The 20,497-nt window shown below is 45.6% G+C and overlaps 1 protein-coding gene across 2 annotated transcripts in view; it reads right to left on the bottom strand.

Annotated features, from left to right (window-relative positions):
* Window positions 1–6,301: 6,301 nt before the first annotated feature.
* The window catches only part of RPN2 (ribophorin II), a 60,997-nt gene continuing 46,801 nt past the window's right edge, over window positions 6,302–20,497 (bottom strand). Inside the window, exons 12-18 of one of the 2 annotated variants that reach the window (XM_086702160.1) lie at window positions 17,870–18,064; window positions 16,336–16,422; window positions 14,256–14,351; window positions 12,556–12,631; window positions 10,905–11,034; window positions 9,331–9,378; window positions 6,302–6,630 (exon numbers count right to left, since the gene is read on the bottom strand). In XM_086702160.1, the coding sequence (XP_086558286.1) occupies window positions 6,618–6,630; window positions 9,331–9,378; window positions 10,905–11,034; window positions 12,556–12,631; window positions 14,256–14,351; window positions 16,336–16,422; window positions 17,870–18,064 (645 nt within the window). In that variant the 3' untranslated portion in view covers window positions 6,302–6,617. The remainder of the gene's footprint in view (window positions 6,631–9,330; window positions 9,379–10,904; window positions 11,035–12,555; window positions 12,632–14,255; window positions 14,352–16,335; window positions 16,423–17,869; window positions 18,065–20,497) is intronic. The other variant, XM_086702161.1, reaches the window with a different exon arrangement.

The raw sequence follows: 20,497 nt of genomic DNA, 5'->3' as shown, positions 1-20,497 counted from the left end.
CAAGTACGCGGAGTGGTAGCCGGGAAGCTTCATGCATAGAATCTCATATGCTCCTCACACAGCCTAATGGGAGGTCTCGGTATCCTTATCTCACAGACAAAACACTGAGGCACAGAAAGGGTAACTGAACTGCCAAGGTCACTGCTGACAAGTGAGAGTCCAGGGATTCAAACCCAGGCGGGCTGGTTCAGAACCAGGCTCTTAATCATTCCCATCCACTCTGGGCCAAAGTCATCCTTCATCCACTGGTGGCTTGTTCATCCACGAGCAATATCATTTATTCATTCAGCAAATATTTATACAGTACCCATTATGTGCCAGGCCCTGTTCTAGGCATTGGGAATACAACTGTGAGCAAACAGGCAAAGACCTTATATTCTAATGAGGGGGAAGAATAATAAAAACAAGTAAATATAGAAATGTTAGATGGCAGCAGTTGCAAAGGAGAAACATTTAAAGGGTTGAAGAGTGTGGGAGGGCGTTTTTGTACCTAGAATCCATACTTGTGCTGTGCTGTGGCCAGGGAGGGCCTCAGTGACGGGGTGACATTTGAGTAAAGGCCTGAAGGAGGAGAGGGGGGTTGGCTGTGTGAGTATCTGGGTAAAGAACATTCCAAGCAGAGTGAAAACCCAACACAAAGGCCCCGAGGCAAGAGCATGGAAGGAGAGGAATCAGAGCTGGTAGTTATAGACCTGGCTGTCCAATATGGTAGCCATTAGCCACATGTGGATACTGAACACTTGAAATGTGTCTAGTACAAGCCGGAATGTGCAGTAAATGTAAAATAGACATTGATTTCAAAGACAGTATGAAAAAAGAATACAAAATACCACCATGTTTTTTTTTATATTGGTTATATAATAATATTTTAGATATACTGGTTTAAATAGGATATTAAAATTAATTTCACCTGTTTCTCTTTTACTTTTTAAAAAAATATCTTTCTTAAAAAAAAAAAAGAAACTGGGGAGCCAGGGTGGCTCAGTTGGTTGAGTGGACGTACAACTTCGGCTCAAGTCATGATCTCATGGTTCATGGGTTCGAGCCCTGCGTCGGGCTCTGTGCTGACAGCTCAGAGCCTGGAGCCCGCTTCAGATTCTGTGTCTCCCTCTCTCTGCCCCTCCCCTGCTGGTGCTCTGTTTCCTTCTCTCAAAAATAAATAAACATTTAAAAAAATGTTTTAAAGAAACTTATTCTTTAAAATATTTTATTTATTTATTTAGTTACTTACTTAAGTAACATCTACACACACTGTGGGTCTTGAACTTCACAACCCTGAGATCAGGAGTCCCATGCTCCACCAAATGAGCCAGGTGTCCCCCCCTTTTTTTTTTTTACATTTTTATGGTGGTTACTAGAAAATTTAAAAAGCACCCATGTGGCTTGCATTACATCTCTATGAAATAGTGCTGGTAGAGCTAATCCTTTTGAGTTAAAAAACAATTTTTTTTAATGTTTATTCATTTTTAAGAGACAGAGAGAGAGAGAGAGAGAGAGAGAGAGAGAGAGAGAGAGACAGTGTGAATGGGGGAGGGGCAGAGAGCCAGGGAGACACAGAATCCAAAGCAGGCTCCGAGTTGTCAGCACAGAGCCCAATGTGGGGCTCAAACCCATGAACCTTGAGATCATTACCTGAGCCAATGTCAGACACTGAACTGACTGAGCCACCCAGCACACTTTGAGGTTTTGCTATAAAGGGAAGCAAAGAACTGAAGCCACTGACCACAGGTACCTAGGCCAGTGACTACTCAGCTCTTTCTATTGATGAACCATTTCACCTGGGCCAGATACCCCCGCGTATCATCTACCTTACACATGCCTCTTAGAATCCATCAACTTCCTGGGGGGATAAATTGTTCTATATTTTGCTTTGAGCAATGGTTACACCAGTGTAGTTAGATATAAACATTCATTGAGCTGTACACTTAAGATTTGTGTATTTTGCTGTAATTAAAAAAAAAAAAACAAACAAAAAAAACAACTATGAAAAGTCCGGGTGATGGGAAGTCTGTTTTGATTAAAAGTGTAAGAAGAATCACAGCATTTTGGAGTCGATGGGGACTCAGAGACAAGCAATCCCTACTCCCATTCTGCAGCCAGGGACACACAGCACCGACCTGGGGCCTGGCAGGCAGGTCTCCTGTCTCCCTGCACCAGAACTGTAAAGCCAGCTTGATTCTTCACAGGGTTTAGACCACCTGCTCTCCCTGGGAGTCCCCAGTTTACCCTCCAAGAAAGAATGTCAGGCGTGGGAAAGGCTCTGCAGGGGACCACTGTGGCGGCTCTGCCGAGGAGACCATACCAACAATGGGGGACAAAAGCCCCCTCCAGAGGAGAAGGCTGGCCATTGAGGGCTGGCAGTCCACTTCAACCAAGAGAGGCGGGCAGGCCGAGAACCTGCCAAGGAAGGAGAACAAAGGAGGAAGCTGCTGAATGGTGGGCTCACCATGGCCAGCCCCGAGGCCCCCTCCTTCCCCCAGACCCACCTGCTCATCTCTTTCCTCCACCCCGACAGAAACAAACACTGAGGACTCTCCCAACTTCCAATTAAGTTTTTCAAATGAAATAATGACCACTGGGACCCACTGCTACTTGTGGTTTTCAAGGCGAATACAATTATAAAGGAAAAAACCATGATGGCCACAATTCCGGTGCTTTATCACCATTAACCACAACACTAATGGTGTCTTAAAAGACTTTACCCCTCCCCACAGAGGGGCTGGGAGCTTCCCATTCCCGTGGGGGTCCTACTTAAGACCCAGTGTTATTTTTTTCCCCCTAAGGAAATGCTCTAATCAATGGGGGACTTGTCGCTTTTAATAATAATCCCTTATGTTTGTATTAACTTAAAGTTCACAGAGAGGTTTCCCATCCATTACTGCATTTGCTCCCTCCCACAGCCCTCTGGAGAAAGGCAGGGAGGGGTGGCCTCACAGAGGTCAGGCGCCCCAGCCAGGTCCCACCCGCGCAGAGGGAGCAAAGCCGGAACCGATTCCTCATTCCAGGGCAGCGCTCTTATGTGGTTTCACGATTCCAGGTCCCTCAGGAAATGCGAGCTGGGGAATCGAGTGAATTAAACAATCAGACAAATAAACACGTGGACCTGGTACAAACTGCTTTCTGTGATCCTACTAATGACACATGGGAAATAACGGTGATACCGATATCTGCACTGACCAGAGCAAATACGGAGTCGATGCTAAGCGCCAGGCACTGTGGTATGTGTTTTGGCTGTGACCTCATTTAATCCTTCTAAAGCTCTCGGAGGTATTATCCCCATTTTTACTGATGGGAAACTAAGACCCTGAGGGGTAAAGAAGGGCACAGAGCTAATCAAGCAGGTCAGCTGGGCTCTAAATCACCATGTTTAATACTTCTTAGAGAAAGCCAGGCTCAGCACTACTACATTGTCAAAGAAAAACCAGAGCCACATAGTAAAAATAGTTAAGATTTCATTCAGGACTACTGCACTAGGGCGAAAGAGACCTCGGCATAGAACTGGGCTCAGTTCAGAATACGGCATCGGCAAGGGGGGATTTATAGCCAAGGAGTAGGGTGGGGATAGGTGGATGGCTTCTGACCAAACGGACCTTAACAAGATCCCTGCTGTAGACAGGCCAGGGTGCTCAGACATCACCTGGGGGTTGGTAGAGGATGAAGGACCTGATCAGATATCGAGGTGGGGGGTAGGTTCTGGTTAAACTGACTTAGCAGAATTCTTATTAAACTAGATTTTACAAGAAAGTGCAGAGATGGGTCCAGGAGAAGTTTCAGGAGCCTAAGAGACTCTTAAACACAGAGAACAAACTGAGGATTGCTGGTGGGGTGTTGGGTGGGAGGTTGGGCTAAATGGGCGATGGGCGTTAAGGAGGGCACTTGCTGGGATGAGCACTAGGGGTTATATGTTAAGCGATGAATCACAATTCTATTCCTGAAATCATTATTACACATTATTACACTCTGTTCTGTCCCAGCATAAAATTCAAGTTGCCTAAAATTTGCCATTGGTCCTAAAATAAAATCTGTGACCTTTACCACAGCCTTTGAAAGCTGTACTTGTTCTGGCTTCCAAGGATACTCTCCTCCTTACTAACTACACCCTAGTTATACTGGCCTGCCTTCAGGTCGAACATGCCATGCCAAGCTCTTGCCTCAGCGTCTTTGCATATGTTGACCCTATGCCCAGAGTGTTCTCTCCCAGCTCTGCACAGGCTCCCTCTTGTCCTTCTGGTGTCAACTTAGCCTTCCCAACCCCGCTAGGTAAAAAGTGCTTCCTTGAAAGCCCTTCAGATTTGCAGTCTTGTTTTCCCTGTCCCCTCCAATTTTAAGTGGATCAAGGGCAGGGAACTGTCCGTCTTGCTCTCGGCTACAGCTCGACGCAGCACAGAGCGTGGCACATTGCAAGTCTGCTGTGCTTTACTCCCCAGCTCCTTTCTGGGTCCACAGGCCAACCCTCAACCAGCCTGGAAGCTGTTTTCTGACTTCCTTTCCTGTAGCCCCTATACTTCTGTTCTCAGGCTTTACCCTTTCTCTACACCTCTGTCCATCAGGTCTCATTGGTCTGTCTTCCAGAACGGTACCCACCTGGTTCTAGGTGTAAGTCCCAGCTGGGTGGGCTCCCCCTGCTGTCATCCCTCCCCCACCACGGAGCTGGTGTGGTGCCAGCCTAAGTAGGGTCACTAGGAGCCACTCTAGAGCCCAATATTACCCTTTCCCCACAGAGTGGGATAAGAAACAAACACTTAAAAGCAAAGAAGGCTTCCAAAGTCATGGTCGACAGGAACCAGGCAGGTGAAATTGGCAGGCGGAACAGCAGAGGCGCCGTGCTGTGGTGACAGGCACAGACACCTGTGGGGACGGAGCTCCGGCAAGCTGGAAAGAGCAGGCCCCACCGACAGGGAGTTGCTGCTGCTCGGCTCCAGCTGATTGTTGCCATGTAGCAATCAGGCCCAATGTCACAGGCTCAGATTTTCTTTTTTAAGAGAATCGAAAACCCAGGGAGCCTGGGTGGCTCAGTCAGTTGAGGGTCTGACTCTTGATTTCGGCTCAGGTCCTGATCCCAGGGTCATGGGATTGAGCCCTCGTGTGGGGTTCTGTTCTGAGCATGGAGCCTGCTTTGAATTCCCTGCTCCCCCCCACCCCCCGTCCCTCTCCCTCACTTACATGCTCTCCCTCTCTAAAAACAAAAATAAAAAATGAAAAAAAAAAAAAAATCCAGCACCCAAAACCTGTATTTTTATTACTTTCTCAGTTAAGTTAGCAGCTTATTCAGTTTTTGAGAAAACATATGGGTCAAATAAAACCTATCAATGGGCCACCTCTGGTTGCAGCCTCTGGGAAAGGTGAGGCCTTCTTCCCACCTTGGAAGCAACCCTGTAATTGCCCACATCACCCTCTCTCACCTGTAGAATCCCATTCAGAAGTAGTCCAAAGTTCCAGAATCTCTTTTCCCCAACCAAAAATCCCAATTTCCTCACTGTAGTGAAATCCAGCTTGCACTGGAATGCAATCTGATTCAAATCATTTCTGCCTCCCAAATTCAATAAATACCATGAGGATTACCTGCTTTTCAAAAGTAATCTAAATGTATTTATGATGTTTCAATTAATAGAATCAGAGGTGATGAGCGAAAGTATGTAGCTAGGAGCTAACTGGGGAAGGTGCCAAGAGCTGAGCCAAGCACTTTAGATGCAGGAAACTCCTTCAGTCATATGACGTAAGTACAGTCATTATCTCTCTTCTACAGAAGAAAAGGAGGCTTAGAAAACTTAAGCCACTGGCCCAACGTCCCTCACCCTAACAAGTGGTGACAGCAGGTTTGCTTAACACTGAAGTCTATACACTTAACCATATTATTCAATATTTCTTCTCTATGTGATAGTATATAACCTCCAGGTAATGGTGGTCCTGGACACAACTTCAAAAGGGACATCCTTGAGATATGTGTGTCCCTGTAAGAGCCTAAGAATACTCATGTGGCCCGCCTCCTTTTAAGACAATTCCTCCCCTTCCCCACTGCATGCCAAGCCCATACTTTGAAGGCAAAAGCAGAGGGGCCTTCAGATATCAACAGGACTCCTTTGCAGACAGATGGTGCCCACTACTGGAGAAGAAAAAATGCCCACTTTTCCAGGCAATTCTCAGTCCTGTCAGGAAAGAGGCAAAAAGGACTAAAGTAAAAAGGCCTGGGAGAAACACCCTGGCCACCTTGTCAACAATACTTCCCAACTAAGTCCTCATGTTATGTACCCCGGGGATCCCACCAGCCCAAAAGTACTAGAACAAACTCTCAATCGGGCCGTTGTTCCTGTTATTCTCTTTATTCCAAAACAGATTAATTACAAATTTCAACTTTTCAAATGCAACATCTGGCTAAGTTAGGAATATTCACAGCCTCTTGCTAAGGCGCCATGCCAAAGAAACAGGATATCTGGGCTCACAGGTGTGTGCTCTGTGTCGGGGAAATAGAAAAACAACAAGCAAACGTACAACCACAATTCTGACTTTTGTTTGTTTAAATAAAGTTTCTTCATTCCTCTTTACGAACTGTGAATTGTTCTTGACTCCTTTTCTTGATATTCATCTCAGCTTGCAAAATTTCTTTCCTTCTTCTGGCACTAATGTGCTGTTCTGAAAGAAAATGGAGACAAACACCAAATTACTGAAGGTTTCAGTTCGCTGTTACAGTTCCTAACTGGTGACAACAGAGAGACCCAAGGTTCTCTGCTGTTTTAAGACCCTATTTATATAGGAATAATCATTAATCTATTAATTGTATTTATTTATCCCCCATCTCATTTCACAAGAGATTGTGAGACCACTAGTTCCAGCAAAAGCTGATGATAATGTAAATACGGACAACAGCGCAAACCTGACAACAGGAAAGAAAGTGGCATGTGGAGCTCTGACATGAGGTAATTCCAGGCACACCTCTCACAGTGCAAGGCCAGAAAGACAGTGTAAATTTCAACTAGGGGAAGAAAAAAGGAAAGCCTAAAGAATGTCCATCTTCAATTTCCCACGCTCCGGGTCCGCCAACCAGCACGGGCCCTCACGTAGCTTGGACAATGACATTCCGGCCACTCAGGACAGAAACCCGCACCATACTCCTGCCATGCAGGTCTCCAGTCGTGTTCTTGCCAATGGTCAGCCTCAGTGTCTAAACCTAAGAACGATTCTCAAAAATGGAACTCAGCTCACAGAAAAACTCTAAGAGGAGACAAAAACCTCTCTATCTCTTATTCCTTCTTTCCCCACGGCTGCCCTACCCTCGACTCTACGAACTGAGGGGAAACATGAGAACGGAAATGACAATCTAGATAGCTGCTGTCCAAGTAGGAGGGTGAAGCAGCAAACAGGTGTTTCGGGCAGCTCCGGCAGGCAGAGGCACCGCGCCGACACGCACGCCGTCCTTAGCGGGCAGTTCTACCCAGTGGTGAGGGCTGACGCGATGGCGATGCAGTCTTGCAGAATGGTAGGCTCCAAACCGATTAATCCACAGTTCCAGGGGACACACACACAGGCACAGAACTAATCCTGAAGGCTGAAGTGAGTGCCCCTAATCCCCTGCCAACATGCAGAGGTTCCCAGGTGCACTAAAACATGTGTGCTCCGGAACGACCATGAGGAGAGGAGAGCGTGAGTATGAAACAGGAGGAGCTGAAAGGGCAGCGGCCCACCAGCCTCCGTCTTGGCTAAGAAGGTACAGCCTCTATTGTGCCTCATCAAATCGATGTCTGTCCTCAGATCAAAAGCACTTAGCTACCACAGACTTTCCTTTAAAATACTAGGCCCCGACCTCTGAAGTCCCAAACGTCCACATGATCAAGCATCTTTCCTCTCTCTCAAGCAGTGTGATTTGGGGGTAGTAGCAGCATGAAAGTAGACTATCTAAATAGCAAGAAAAAAAAAAATCAATCCAGAGTTATTTTGAAGAATTAAAGAGCTCAATATTTAGCAGAAAGGACTAGTTCTGAAAGTAAAATCTCAGAACAACTCTAATGCAGGACAAAATCAACTGGGTATGTTAGGGAATGGGGGAGGACACAAGGGACTGACTACACAGGGGAACTTTCTGGAGTGTAGAAATAGTCTATACCTTGACTGAGGTGCTATTTACACGACTGTGTAATTTGTCAATATTCAGATTGTACTCAAAAAGGGCAACTTTTACTGGATATAAATTGTACCTCAATTAAACCCAAAACAACAAAACCAGGACAAACGCAGTCTTTGTGTTGAGGATTAGATGTGCCAGCTTATGCTCACACATCAGTGAAAAGGCTCTACATTCCATGCTTTTGTTGATCTCCCTGATCTGCAGAGGATTAAAAATTAGATGGTTCTGCTGCCTTGGCAGGGAAGCCACTTCCAAGGCAAGGGACCAGGGAACATGACTTGAAAATTCAAATACTTTCCTTCTCTATATGTTGGCCTAGTACAGGTGTCAGCAAATGATGCCCCATGGGCCAAATCCAGCCCACCACCTGTTTTTGTAAATAAAGTTTTATTGGAACACAGCCATGCTCATTTGTTTAGTCTACGGCTGCTTCCACATTATAGTGACAGAGTTGAGTAGCTGTGACGGAGACCATATGGTCTGCAAAGCCTAAAATACTATCTTTCCAGAGAACTTTTCCTCATCCCTAGTCTAGAGGAACTGATCAATGAAGCGCATACTCTCTCTCCTTCCCTCCCTTCACCTTGCTTTCACCTCCATCCTCATCCTAGGATTAATACCTAGGAAAATGACATTTTAGTCACACAGGGATCAGCCCTGAACTACACCCTGAGTTCTAGAAACCGGGGTTCTGATGCTGGCTTTGAGCTATGGCCATTGGTCCTTCGTAACAGAGAATCTCACCAAACCACACTGTTTGGCCCAACCAAAGATCAGTGTTACAAAAAGGCCTAGAAACAGTGACAAGGTGTGCCAGGATTTGCCATGGGACCATCATTTAATGAATTGAGATGTTCTGAACGGGGTCCCCTTTCAAGAAGTCCAAGGTTGCATCTGTCTTATCTTCAACTCTGCTTTCTTCATCGAGAAAGGGGCTGCTGTCTATCAAGTACCCCATGGGCATAAGGGAGGATGGAGTCTAATGCAGCCAAAGCCAGGTCAAATTACCCTATCAGTTGGGCTCACTCAGGGAGTTTTGGTTTTTTGCCCTGGTCCACTAAGTTCAAAAATGGCCCCAGAATTCAGCTTTGGCTTGGGGAAGGTGGGGAGGAACGAGTGGGCTGAACATCAGATAAAAAACTGACATGCATGAGGTGGGCAAGATGGGAAAGGGGCCCTGCTTCTGGGATGAGTCCACCCTTCATCTTTACCGTAGTGTCCTATATTTTGCCAATCTACTGCTCTGCTCTGCAGCGATCCTGCCAAAGGAAAGAGGGTTTGAGAATCAAGAAAGGACAGTGGGAAGAGAAATAAGCTTGAGAAAAGAAATGGCAAACACCCAACCAGAGCTTCCATTAGGGTCTGTGATTCCCCCAGAGGCAGAGTTTGTTCTAGGACTCACAGCAGAACTTTCCGTATGAGGGTGCGTGCATGTCCATGTGCACACATGCTGGAGAGGGGATGAGGACCATGGTCTCTCTCCCCAGAAAATGTACACAATTTTAGGATTTCAGATTAGGAACTCCTGCTAAACAGGATCTAAATCAAACGGTTTCCAGTCCACTACTCCCCTGATTTGTACATCTTGTGTGGGCAACTTCCAGAAAAGAGAGAACTCAACAGAGCACAGCCTTTTGGCTCCCTGGGGCCTGGACTGGCTGCTGCAAGGGAACAGGACTCTGCTTAGAAAAAACAGCTGAGTCCCTGGCTCTTTCTCAGATGCGATGCATAGCTGCCAAGTTAAGGCTCCTGGAAGGGCAGAGAAATGAACCAGCTGCCACTGCCGGTGCTAAGGGAAGCTCTGGTGGAACGTGGATCACTACAGGCAAGTGAGGGAGCACCTCGGGGCCAGGTCTCCACGAGGCGAGGCACTCAGTGCACAATGGCGACTCAGGCAGGGATGAGACAGGTGGCTCTCCCGCCTACTAATGGTCTCTGAGAAAGCCTCTCTGATCTGCCCAACTTAATTGGCAGCCATGTTGGAGGGCACACTATTGAGTTACATTCTTACAGCAAAAGTCCTGGAGAGGAGAAAGCAGGGCACATCTGAAAATGTTAACTTCCAAAGGTGAAAGCAGTTCTGACCTTTTCTTACCGACCTTTCCGTGGCTCAAATCACCCAAGTTCTAATAAAGTCAAATCAATGAGAAACACCTATGTGACATTTAAATTTGCTTCTAATCCAGGTTCGAAAATCAAGCTGCCAGCAAGCTGCTGCCGTGCTGAGATCTGACCGTTTGTGTGAACCTAAGGTTGTCTGGTTCTCAGGGACGTGGTACAGGCTACCGAGCAGGGCTCCCTGTTAGGGGCTTCTTAAAACCTGTGGCAGTTGGGGGTGGGGGTGGGATGGGATGGGAAGAACGTGGACCTCACACTTAGGAGGAAACGCTCTGTGAGTCTGCCAGGGGTTATAGAGGATTAGCTCTGGGGCATGGGAGGAGGACAGAATAGGATTCCCCGTGGCGAGTAGAGAACATTTTTATACAGCCAGCACATTAACAACGATCTTCTGCCGCACATGTTCTAATCCATTTTAATCTTCATAAAGCAATTATTTTCTTCTCTTGTTCTAATGTGTCAGGGCATAAATCACTGTGGTTTTAATACATTTAAAACTGATCACCAAGGCCCCTTTCGGACTTAAAAGGCTGGATTAAGGTGTCACACTTGCCCCTAAGGATACGAATCGTTCTGCCACATACCTTTGTTCAAAGAGCTGGGTGAGCAGAGCTGACAAAAATATTTCTAATCCCACTCTGAGTCCCTGGCCCATCCCCAGCCTTACCTCTTGATTGCCTGCTGGGCCAGCATCCGATTGCCAGCCAGGAACGTCACGCTGCCCAAGATGGCCAGGTACTTCAGGGTCTGGAACATGTTGAGCTGAGTCCAGTAGACATACATGAGCCCCAGCATGGCTACAGGAACAGATGTCATGACAGCCAATTAAACTGCTGGACTCTGAAGAGGTCTCTATTTCTAGACCAGCTCATTTTATTCCTTTTATCTGGTGCCAGAAAATTAACTCAATATACTTACCTTGGCTACTGAGAAATTCAGAGGTAAAAATCAGATGTCAGCTACCTTAACTATCCGGTTCCATGTTCCAACTCACATCTATTTCCTCTAATGTAGGTTTTTTATTTTTGTTGGGTTTTTTTTAAAGCATTACTATGATACTATATTTGGCATTCATTTTATTTTTTAAATTCTGAATGAAAGCATGCAGGGTTATATAAATGAATAATTTCCTTTCTATTAAAAAAAAGATTATTAAGGGGATTTTGCCAGTGTGAGTAGGAAGGAAGCAGGAAGCACTGAGGAAGAAGGTTTAATGAAAAGGGCTCAGGCCTGGGCACTGGGAACCCTGGGTTCTGGTCCAGGCTCTTCCTTGCCTAGCCGCTTCCATTTCTCTGAGCCTACATTCTCTCACTTGTTGAACAGGGAGGATCCTAACTCCTGCCCTGGGCACCCACATCACAGCTGTGATGAAAATCAAATGAGGGAATGTGCACAAAAAACACTCTGGCAAGAAAAGTCATGGCTCTAAACAAATTTATATTCAGGTTCCAGTCTCAGCTTCACTCAGGAGGGCTATCATCAAACCCAGTAACTAGGCTGGTGAGAAAGGTCATCCTGTCAATTTTGCCCAGAAAGATGACGGATGAACTACGGCAGGGGTTCTTAACTGTTTCTGAGGTCACGGACCACTGTGAGAATCTGATCAAAGTTACAAACTCCCTCTTTCCTGAGAAAAACACAGACACACATTTGCCTAGAATTTTAACTGATTCATCTGTGGACCGCTACAGAATCACACACTATGGATGCACAGAGGGTGACTCCCCAAAGCGTCAACGAAATCAGAGAATACTGAAATCTCAGTGAAATGCAAGGCGCCACAGATCCAACAGGGTCAAACGTCTCAAACGCTTAGCTGGTTTGTGAATTTACCGTCTTGTTATGTTTAGGTCCTAAGTTCTCAAGAGAATAACACGGGACAGTGTGGCCAACTGTGGAAGAAACTGTTTTCTATTACTGTCCAGACCCAGCCGCCAACAAACGTGAAGATCGATACGGTGGGGAAAGATAACCTTTGGAAACTGCATTAATGCTCTTCATCCAGGAAGATGGCTCAATGTAAAGCTACGGCAAGTGAGTAATCTCTGGAAATGAACAGGGCTATTAAGTATGGGTAAATGGCCAGCCAACAGCAGCCTAGCACAATGAAACCCAATATAATGACAGCTGTTCTACGCTGATGGACCAAACAGGTTTATCATCATATTAACTGTCCTAAAAGGCCAGGAGGAAGAGGGAAATGTTATGCTATTAAGTCATTATAGTTAATAGGTTGTGGGTCTACTTAACAGGGCTTTTGCATGGGCAGGCAAAATGTCAGAGGAAGCTAAATGGAATTAGCAGCCTAGAGTGCTTACCAGCATGTCCCAGGTGAAAGATGATCGTGCTTGGAGCAAAAGTGAAGTTGGAGACATTGGCACCAATCCGGATCCACTGAACGATGGGGAGAGATAAATTAAAAAGACATTAGAACTTGAAAGGGAAGGCAACACATGCTACGTCAATGCTAATCCAATGAACAGCCCCAAGGGCTTAAAAGTTCATGTATACTTGAAGGACAGGAAATTTTTCCAAGTGACAGCCATCCTATTATAAGTCCTCAGGAAAAAAATTGTTCCCTTTTCTCTTTAGGAAGGCATTCCTACACCTGCTCTCAAATGTGCTCGAGTAACTCAAACCTGAACATCCTTTTTAATGACTGCAAACTCTTCTATTTTAAAGCAGGTGAAACCACAAAGCTGAAAGGTCACAGACCGCATTTATGATGAAGTAACTGGCACTCAGGCTAATTCCTCTAAGTACTGGTAAGATAAGACCCTTGGCAGCCGGTAGGGTGCACGCTCCTGCTGTGGGTTCCATGCCTTTTGGAATTCTGATCACTCATGAGAACAGGTGCCCATACCCTCAGTCTGGTTTCTGAAAGACTGTGCCATGCCTTCCAGATTTAGACTGACCAATAATTCCTTTACTAAAATCAATGAATAAATTAGAAACACAGGCAGCTAACTTTCCAGAAGTAAGATCTAATGAGTTTTCCATACAGTTATCAAAATTCTCTGAACTTCGAGGATATGCTTCTTATATTTATAATTTGTAAAGAGAGACCAAAAGAAAATTATTAAAAAAAAATTCAAACAGTACACTGAAGTATAAAAATTTCCTTCCTTTATACTCCCTAAAAGGTCCTCTCCTTAGAGGTGACCAACACTAACAGATAATGCCTTTTCAAGGTTTTAACAAAGAGGACCATACTAAACATACTCTTCTACCCCTGGCCTTCTTCACCCAGTACATCTTGGCAATCTTGTCAATGCCAGCATATAAATCTATATATTCTTTTAATAAAGTGCATATTATTCCATCATATGGATGTACCATAATTTATTTAACACTTGCTTTTATGAGGGTTTTGGGTTGTTTATGGTTTTAGGTTCACTGAAATGCACAGCCTCTGTTCTCTGTTGTTATCTTTTCAAAAAAAAATTTATTTATTTATTTATTTATTTATTTATTTATTTATTTATTTAATTTATTTATTTACTTGTTTATTGAGAGAGAGAGAGAAACAGCAGGGGAGAGAGAGAGAATCCCAAGCGGGCTCCGAGCTATCAGCGCAGAGCCCAACACACAACGCAGAGTTCGATATCATGAACTGTGTGGACCTGAGCTGAAACCAAGAGTCAGACGCTAAACCGACTGAGCCACCCAGGTGTCCCTCTGTACTCACTTTTTATATAGCTATCAGCATTGGGCCTTGCCTTCTTCACACTTGACCTCATCTGAACACTCCTGCAGACTATCCCAGTCCATACACTTTTATCATTTTTTAGTGGCTATAAGGTACTTTCTCATGCCTCTCGTTTATGGATCAGTTGGCTGTTCCCCACAGTGGGGAATTTCAGTTATTCTAAAATTTTTTGACCATCGGTTCAGGTCACAGCTGCTGGACCCCTTCAGAGCTGTGCGGAGGCCAGAGCACAAAGCCTCCTTTAGAACAGCTACATCTGCTGAGTCTGGCGCCAGACACACGCTGCCCATGCTAATTACAGCTACTCACCAGAGCAAAGAGCAGGAGCAAGGGCGAGAGGATCAGGGCTGTGAACGTATTGGACACCACGGTGGGGGGCCTCTTCTCAGGCTCTCGGAACAGGTGCTGCCAAAAGAGGACATACCAAGAGTATTTAAGAATGTGCCCTTCCCCGCAGGGGCTGCCATGTATACCAGGAACCAAAATGCCAATGACAGTCAAGAAGAAGAAATGCTTCCCAGAGGCTAAACCCTCCTGGAAGTGAGAGGACACTGGGCTTCTGCCTCTTCTCAATGCTGGCTTCTAGTCCCAGAGGCCTCTTTCCAAAGACACCAGTCCCAGCTCACTACTTGGGCAACCCTCTTTTTCTCGCAAAGACTCACTGCCATTTAGAGGTTAGAAAATGCAACCCATTCAGTGGCATTTTGCTTAGTGTCAGAGAGGGTGCCCAGGTATATGGATGGTTTGGATGATATATCCAAGGCAGGACTCTGGCTTTCATAATGCTTCTGGGTTCCTAGGGTGGCACTATCATATATTACTGCCCCACTTAAGTTAGCTAACTGGTGGTAACCTCACTCACTGTAAAAGAGCTTCACTACTGATGGTTCCAACCATAACTCACCCCTTCTGCATCCAGCCCATGGCTCTAAGGAAGCCCTAAATGAACCTTCTCTCTTCCTTGTTCTGCCTGATTTCCAGAATTGGAACCAGAAAGCTGGGCAAGCACTGCTCTGGTATTTCTTTGTTTTGCTTTGTTCTGAGAACCTCTGTATGAAGATCTTCGGGAGGCTCATCTAGACAGTGTCACCCAGCAGGGGCAGTGATGGACTAGGGGGCCAGAAGACTTCTATTTGGGCCCAAGTAGAGGGGCAAGTTGCTTTACCAACTTTTTGCCTCAGTTTCTAACTGGAAAATCGGGGATGGGAGGGCAATGACCATCCTATTAGGTGTGCAAGGTGGCTGTAAAGACCAAATGCAATAGGGCATCTGACTGTGCTTTGTAAGCTCTAACATGTGCAAATTTAACTTCTTTTCAGTCTTTCTTCCAATGCACAGACTCATGTCTGTCTTTCCTTGCCAATGTCCAGCCAACCCAGCTCCAGGATGAGGCAACACCACCTGGGAGTCCTGTTCCCAAATTTTCACCTCGGTTCCTCTTTGCTGCCACTACCATTAAGGGATCTCTAACACCGTCTATGGCAGATCAGTCGGCACCCTTCATCCTCACAGTTGTACCTTCTATTTAACTGCATTTTACAATCTTAAACAATGCTGTATCAACATTAGGAGGATTTCAAAGAAGAATCCTACTACTTACACCCTTTGGACCCTTGTCCTTTTTTTAAATAGTGAAACAAGAGTAAGCAGTCTGCTTGGAACATCTCGACATTCATTCAGATGTGGTGTGAATAGTTTCCACATTACTACAGTATGATCATTTCTTGGGACTGCAAAATAGTCCACTGAGTGCGTCCACCTCAGTCTCCTTAACCAATGGCTCAAACTGCTTAACAATTACTATACTTATTTTGTTTATGTTTATTTTGTAAAATGTTTTAGAGACTTTTCAAAGCCTTTCTTCCTTGACCAGTTACTTATTTTGATTCTCACAACAGTCCTGTGGAGCTGAGCTGGGCAGAGACTGCTAACTGTGTGCATGGAAGATGAATCCCTGGAGAGAGGATTGCCTGGGGGAGGAAAGCCCTATGCTCCCACCCAGTTGAGTTTTCCACCTATAGGCCCCAATAGCCCTGATTTCTGCAGGAGCAGAGAGGAAGAATGCCAAACCCATCGGTCCTGTAGCTGTCAACTGAAGGCTGAGCCTCCTGAATGTTTAGGAAAAACAGACTCTGATTTTGTGTCCAACTATCTGCTTTCAGGGAGCTGGTCACTGGGCTCTTTGAGCCTGTTTTTTCAAGTTCTAGGTTGGCGCTGATATTTGTCCCGTTTAATCTGCAGTTTGGTGAAGCCAAAACTATAAGATATTGTGTAAACAGGTTAAAGGAGATCCCAGAGCCACAGTTCAGGCATTCGCTGCCCCCTCTCGTTGTGCCCATTTCACGTATCTCCTCCATGTTTAGTGGGAGAGCCCTTAGGCTCCTTATACCTGAATTTCCTGTTTGGGGGTGAAAAGGTTCTTGGACAGGACAGTCGATGGAGCATCTTCTTCAGGGAACTTGATGACCACATCAGCCTAAAAAAATAAGGGCAGCTTTTAAAGGCACAGGGTAGAGAAGGGGTTGAAACAGGGTAGCATGCCCTAACTCACATGCAGGCCCATAACTGAAAACAGCTCCTAGCAGTCTAATCACTTCTGATCTATTAGCTGACAACTGAGGCAGTAAAAATGTCAAGAACAAAATAATAAGTATTTGTTGAAACTGCTTTTTAGAGCTAGAATTTCAATTTTCTACTGGTCTGGTGAGCCCCACAGAGCTGCTTAATACAAAAATCCCAGCTGGCATTCAGGCTGTTACAGTTGCAATCAGAAACTGCTGGTGTCCCTGGGAAGTGTGATTTAGTCACAGAAAAAAGAAATGAAAATGTGCTCTCGTACAAAAAGCAGCCCGAAGTCCAGGAGAAGAAAAAAGGCTCTGAATACAACGCAAAGAAATGCAGCCGCCCCTTTGTCTTGCAGAGGGAGCGACCGCCATTCAAGGCCTGGGGTTTGGCCTCTGCTACCTTTCCAACCTCACCACCCACTGCTCTTGACCAGATGCAGGGGCTCCAGCAAAATGGACCCACTCAGGCCTCACCGAAAACATCTTCTGCGGGTCATTCCCCAGCCCCCAGATACTATTCTGATAAACCCCTGCAATTCTTCCACCCCTCACTCGAATGCTGTCTTTCAAGAAGTATTTCACTCATCACATCTATCAGACGTGAGATATGGAGGTGAAGAGCACTATGTAAACTATAACACAGTATGCAAATACTGGTTAATAGTTTATTAGCATCTTGCATATTCTAGAATTCATCTGAATTATTTTCAAAATTCAAATCTTACCCTTTCCCACCCCACCCTGTGAGGCTATACCACATCTCAAAGACCAGGCTTTTGTCTCTTACATCTATGTATCCCCATAGTGCTTTGCTATAAAATGAAAACTTCCTTCGAGTGGAACTTTTATAGAAATTTGCTAGGATTGGGGCACCTGGGTGGCGCAGTCGGTTAAGCGTCCGACTTCAGCCAGGTCCCGATCTCGCGGTCCGTGAGTTCGAGCCCCGCGTCGGGCTCTGGGCTGATGGCTCAGAGCCTGGAGCCTGTTTCCGATTCTGTGTCTCCCTCTCTCCCTGCCCCTCGCCCGTTCATGCTCTGTCTCTCTCTGTCCCAAAAATAAATAAACGTTGAAAAAAAAAAAAATTAAAAAAAAAAAAAAAAAAAAAGAAATTTGCTAGGACCCACAAGGGCAAATTCATGCTTCATTCATTCACTCAGTCACTACTTATCGAGCACCTACGATGTGCCAGGCCATGTGCATACCCCTAGGACCAGCACACGGCCCCTCACCTCACCATGCCTATTTATTGCCCTGCACAGGCAAGGCCAGGGTAAAGAGGCCATGTTCCTGAAAAAGAGCAGTCTCTGTCTGACTGTGGCACAGCCACTCTTGCCTAGGTCAAGGTGCATTAGGGCATACCACATTCCAAAGGATTGGGTTCTTCAAAGTGGCATCTCCGATGATCAAATAGAGAGTGTAGGTGCCGGATGCAGAGTCAAATTCGATCTTTCTCTCAGAAGTATCCAGTTCAAACTTGTACACGTTCTTGCTGTCTGGCTCAGCAACAAACACTACTTCCTGGCCAGTCTTCTGGTTATGGAGTCGGACAAATGTCTGAGTAGAACAATAATAATACAACCTTTCATCTGATAATTTCAAAGTTCCCTCCATACCCAACACCAAATCAACAAGGCAGCAGACTATTGGCTCTTTTGTCACAGTGGAAGCTCTGGGATGTGCCAGACCTGCCTAAGAGCGAGGAAGGAGTGGCCATCCCACTCTGGTTCCCAGCTCAGAGATTAGAGATCACTTTTTGTTAGTCTAAGATACTTAACTTAGGGGTCCAGCCAATTCTCAACTACATGGAGGCTGAATGCCCAGTTTGTGGAAGATTTAAGCCCTTTGCTGCTGCTGCAGTTTCTTCTTCCTGCCAGCCTTTTGGCCACTTTGCTGCCCAATTAACTTCTTCACCAGAGGGTGAAAAGAAGGGAAATGAGGTGGAACTGTAAGAGGCCCATTTTCAATTTCCTAGTGCCTCTAGCTAAAGATTTAGTAGAAGAGGCTTGAGGATTGATAGCAAGGCAGAGTTCTAACCAAGCAGAGCAGCCTGGTGTCACAGAGAAAGCCCAGGCTCTGAAGACAGACACATTTGATTCCACTACTTTTTAGGTGAGCAGGTCACTTCACCCCCTCAGGCCTTGATTTCCTCATCTTTATGAGAGAACGATTAACCTCTATATGTGGTGTACCTGTGTAAAGATTCACAATGATAAATGCAAAGCATTTAGCGCAAGACCTGGTATATGCTAGCTAGTTGACACATAGTAGCTGATACTGTCACCAATGTGATGGTACGAGTCCTTATCCCCCCAATGGCACAAGAAACTAAGGCTTCTGCATATTAGAACTGCAGCAAACTTAACATCCACTCTGAGCTTTCCTTTCAGGTGTTTCAAAACAAAGAATTGAACAAGGCTGGAAGGTTCCAAGGATTAAATGAGTTGCCATGTTCACGCAATTCAGCCCTGGCTCCCAGAAAAAAATGTAAATCTCATTTGTCACTCTGCATCTGGGCAACGAGGAACCACCATCAAAGTATTTAGAGAAAAGGCCCAGAGATGTGAAGTATCCTGACTACAGCAGTCTTGGCCAAGAATGGGATTTAGGCCTGACCTTCCTCCTGTGACAGCCAAGGGCACGTGGCAGCCAGGTTCACCTGCACAACGCCATCTCTACCTGGGGGGGGGGTTCTCTATGTCACGGTTCCAAAGCAGAATCTTAAATGAGACAAGTATTCAGTTAAAGTTACACTCCCTCACTAATTCCCTGCCTCAGCCCTAACCCCACCAGTTTAATCTTATTATCTCTTCTCTTCATGTTCTTTCTTCCCTTGTGCTGTTTGGTTGGCACACGTCATTCGGAAAAGGAGCTCGGAAATGTTGAGAGGCTGAAGTGCTTAAAGTCAGTTAGCCATGGCTAAGTGTCCTGACTGAGCTCTCTGAAGCTTGGGGGTGGAGGGGAGAGGAGCAGAGAAGTGCCAGGGGTGGCGGCGGTCTTGGGGGCAGCCACTCTGGAGCCTGGCCACATGTGCAGCAGTTGTAGCTACAAGCAGCAGAAAGCAGGAAGGTTTCCAAGTAAATCCACTCACCTCAGTCATCTGCTCTGAAGCTGTCTCTCGGCACAAACTCGACTCCACCAGCTCTTGCTAAACTATCCCCACAAAACATCTCAACCAAGGCCCCTACGTCCCATGTTGTTTTCTTTCAGTAAAGTATTTACTGGAATTTCCCATTATAATACTATCATGGATGGGGAAGGCCCAAGAGCAGTTATTCTCAATCTAGGGGGATGATAGGGGCAGGGGAGAAGGTGTCTGAGAGGATAAGGGGCCATATCAGATTCTCTGGGGAAAGGGTATATGGTTTGAAAAAAAATTTTTTTTAAATGTTTATTTATTTTTGAGAGAGAGAGAAAGAGAGAGAGCACAAGCAGCAGGTAAGGACAGAGAGAGAGGGAGACACAGAATCCGAAGCAGGCTCCCAGGCTCTAAGCTGTCAGCACAGAGCCCAACACGAGGCTTGAACCCATGAACCGGGAGATCATGACCTGAGCTGAAGTTGGATGCTTAACTGACTGAGTCACCCAGGTGCCCCTGAAAATCTTTTAAATAATAATTCTCATGATTTTATGTATGGAAAACAAAAATGAAGGTTATTGTTTTCTAATACAAATTAAGCATGAGTTACAAAGGGCTATTCTTCAGATTCCTAAAAAGAGGAACTCTGCTGTGGTCAGAACAAAACCCTTTGGGCCCACCTAGGTTCTCCTTTTTCATAATTATTTCAATCTGTTTTGTTGTTTTTTTTTTTCCTCAGAAAGGAAAAAACCTCAATTAAGCGCTAATCTGCCTTAAATTTATCTTCTCAATACCAGCTGATCTTTTAAAAACAACTGTGTCAGGGCGCCTGGGTGGCGCAGTCGGTTAAGTGTCCGACTTCAGCCAGGTCACGATCTCGCAGTCCGTGAGTTCGAGCCCCACGTCGGGCT

The sequence above is a fragment of the Puma concolor genome, chromosome A3 (genome assembly GCF_028749965.1).
Source record: "Puma concolor isolate L17-30 chromosome A3, mPumCon1.1.hap2, whole genome shotgun sequence".
Classification (NCBI taxonomy): Eukaryota; Metazoa; Chordata; class Mammalia; order Carnivora; family Felidae; genus Puma; species Puma concolor.
This window is presented reverse-complemented; position numbering and strand designations above follow the sequence as displayed.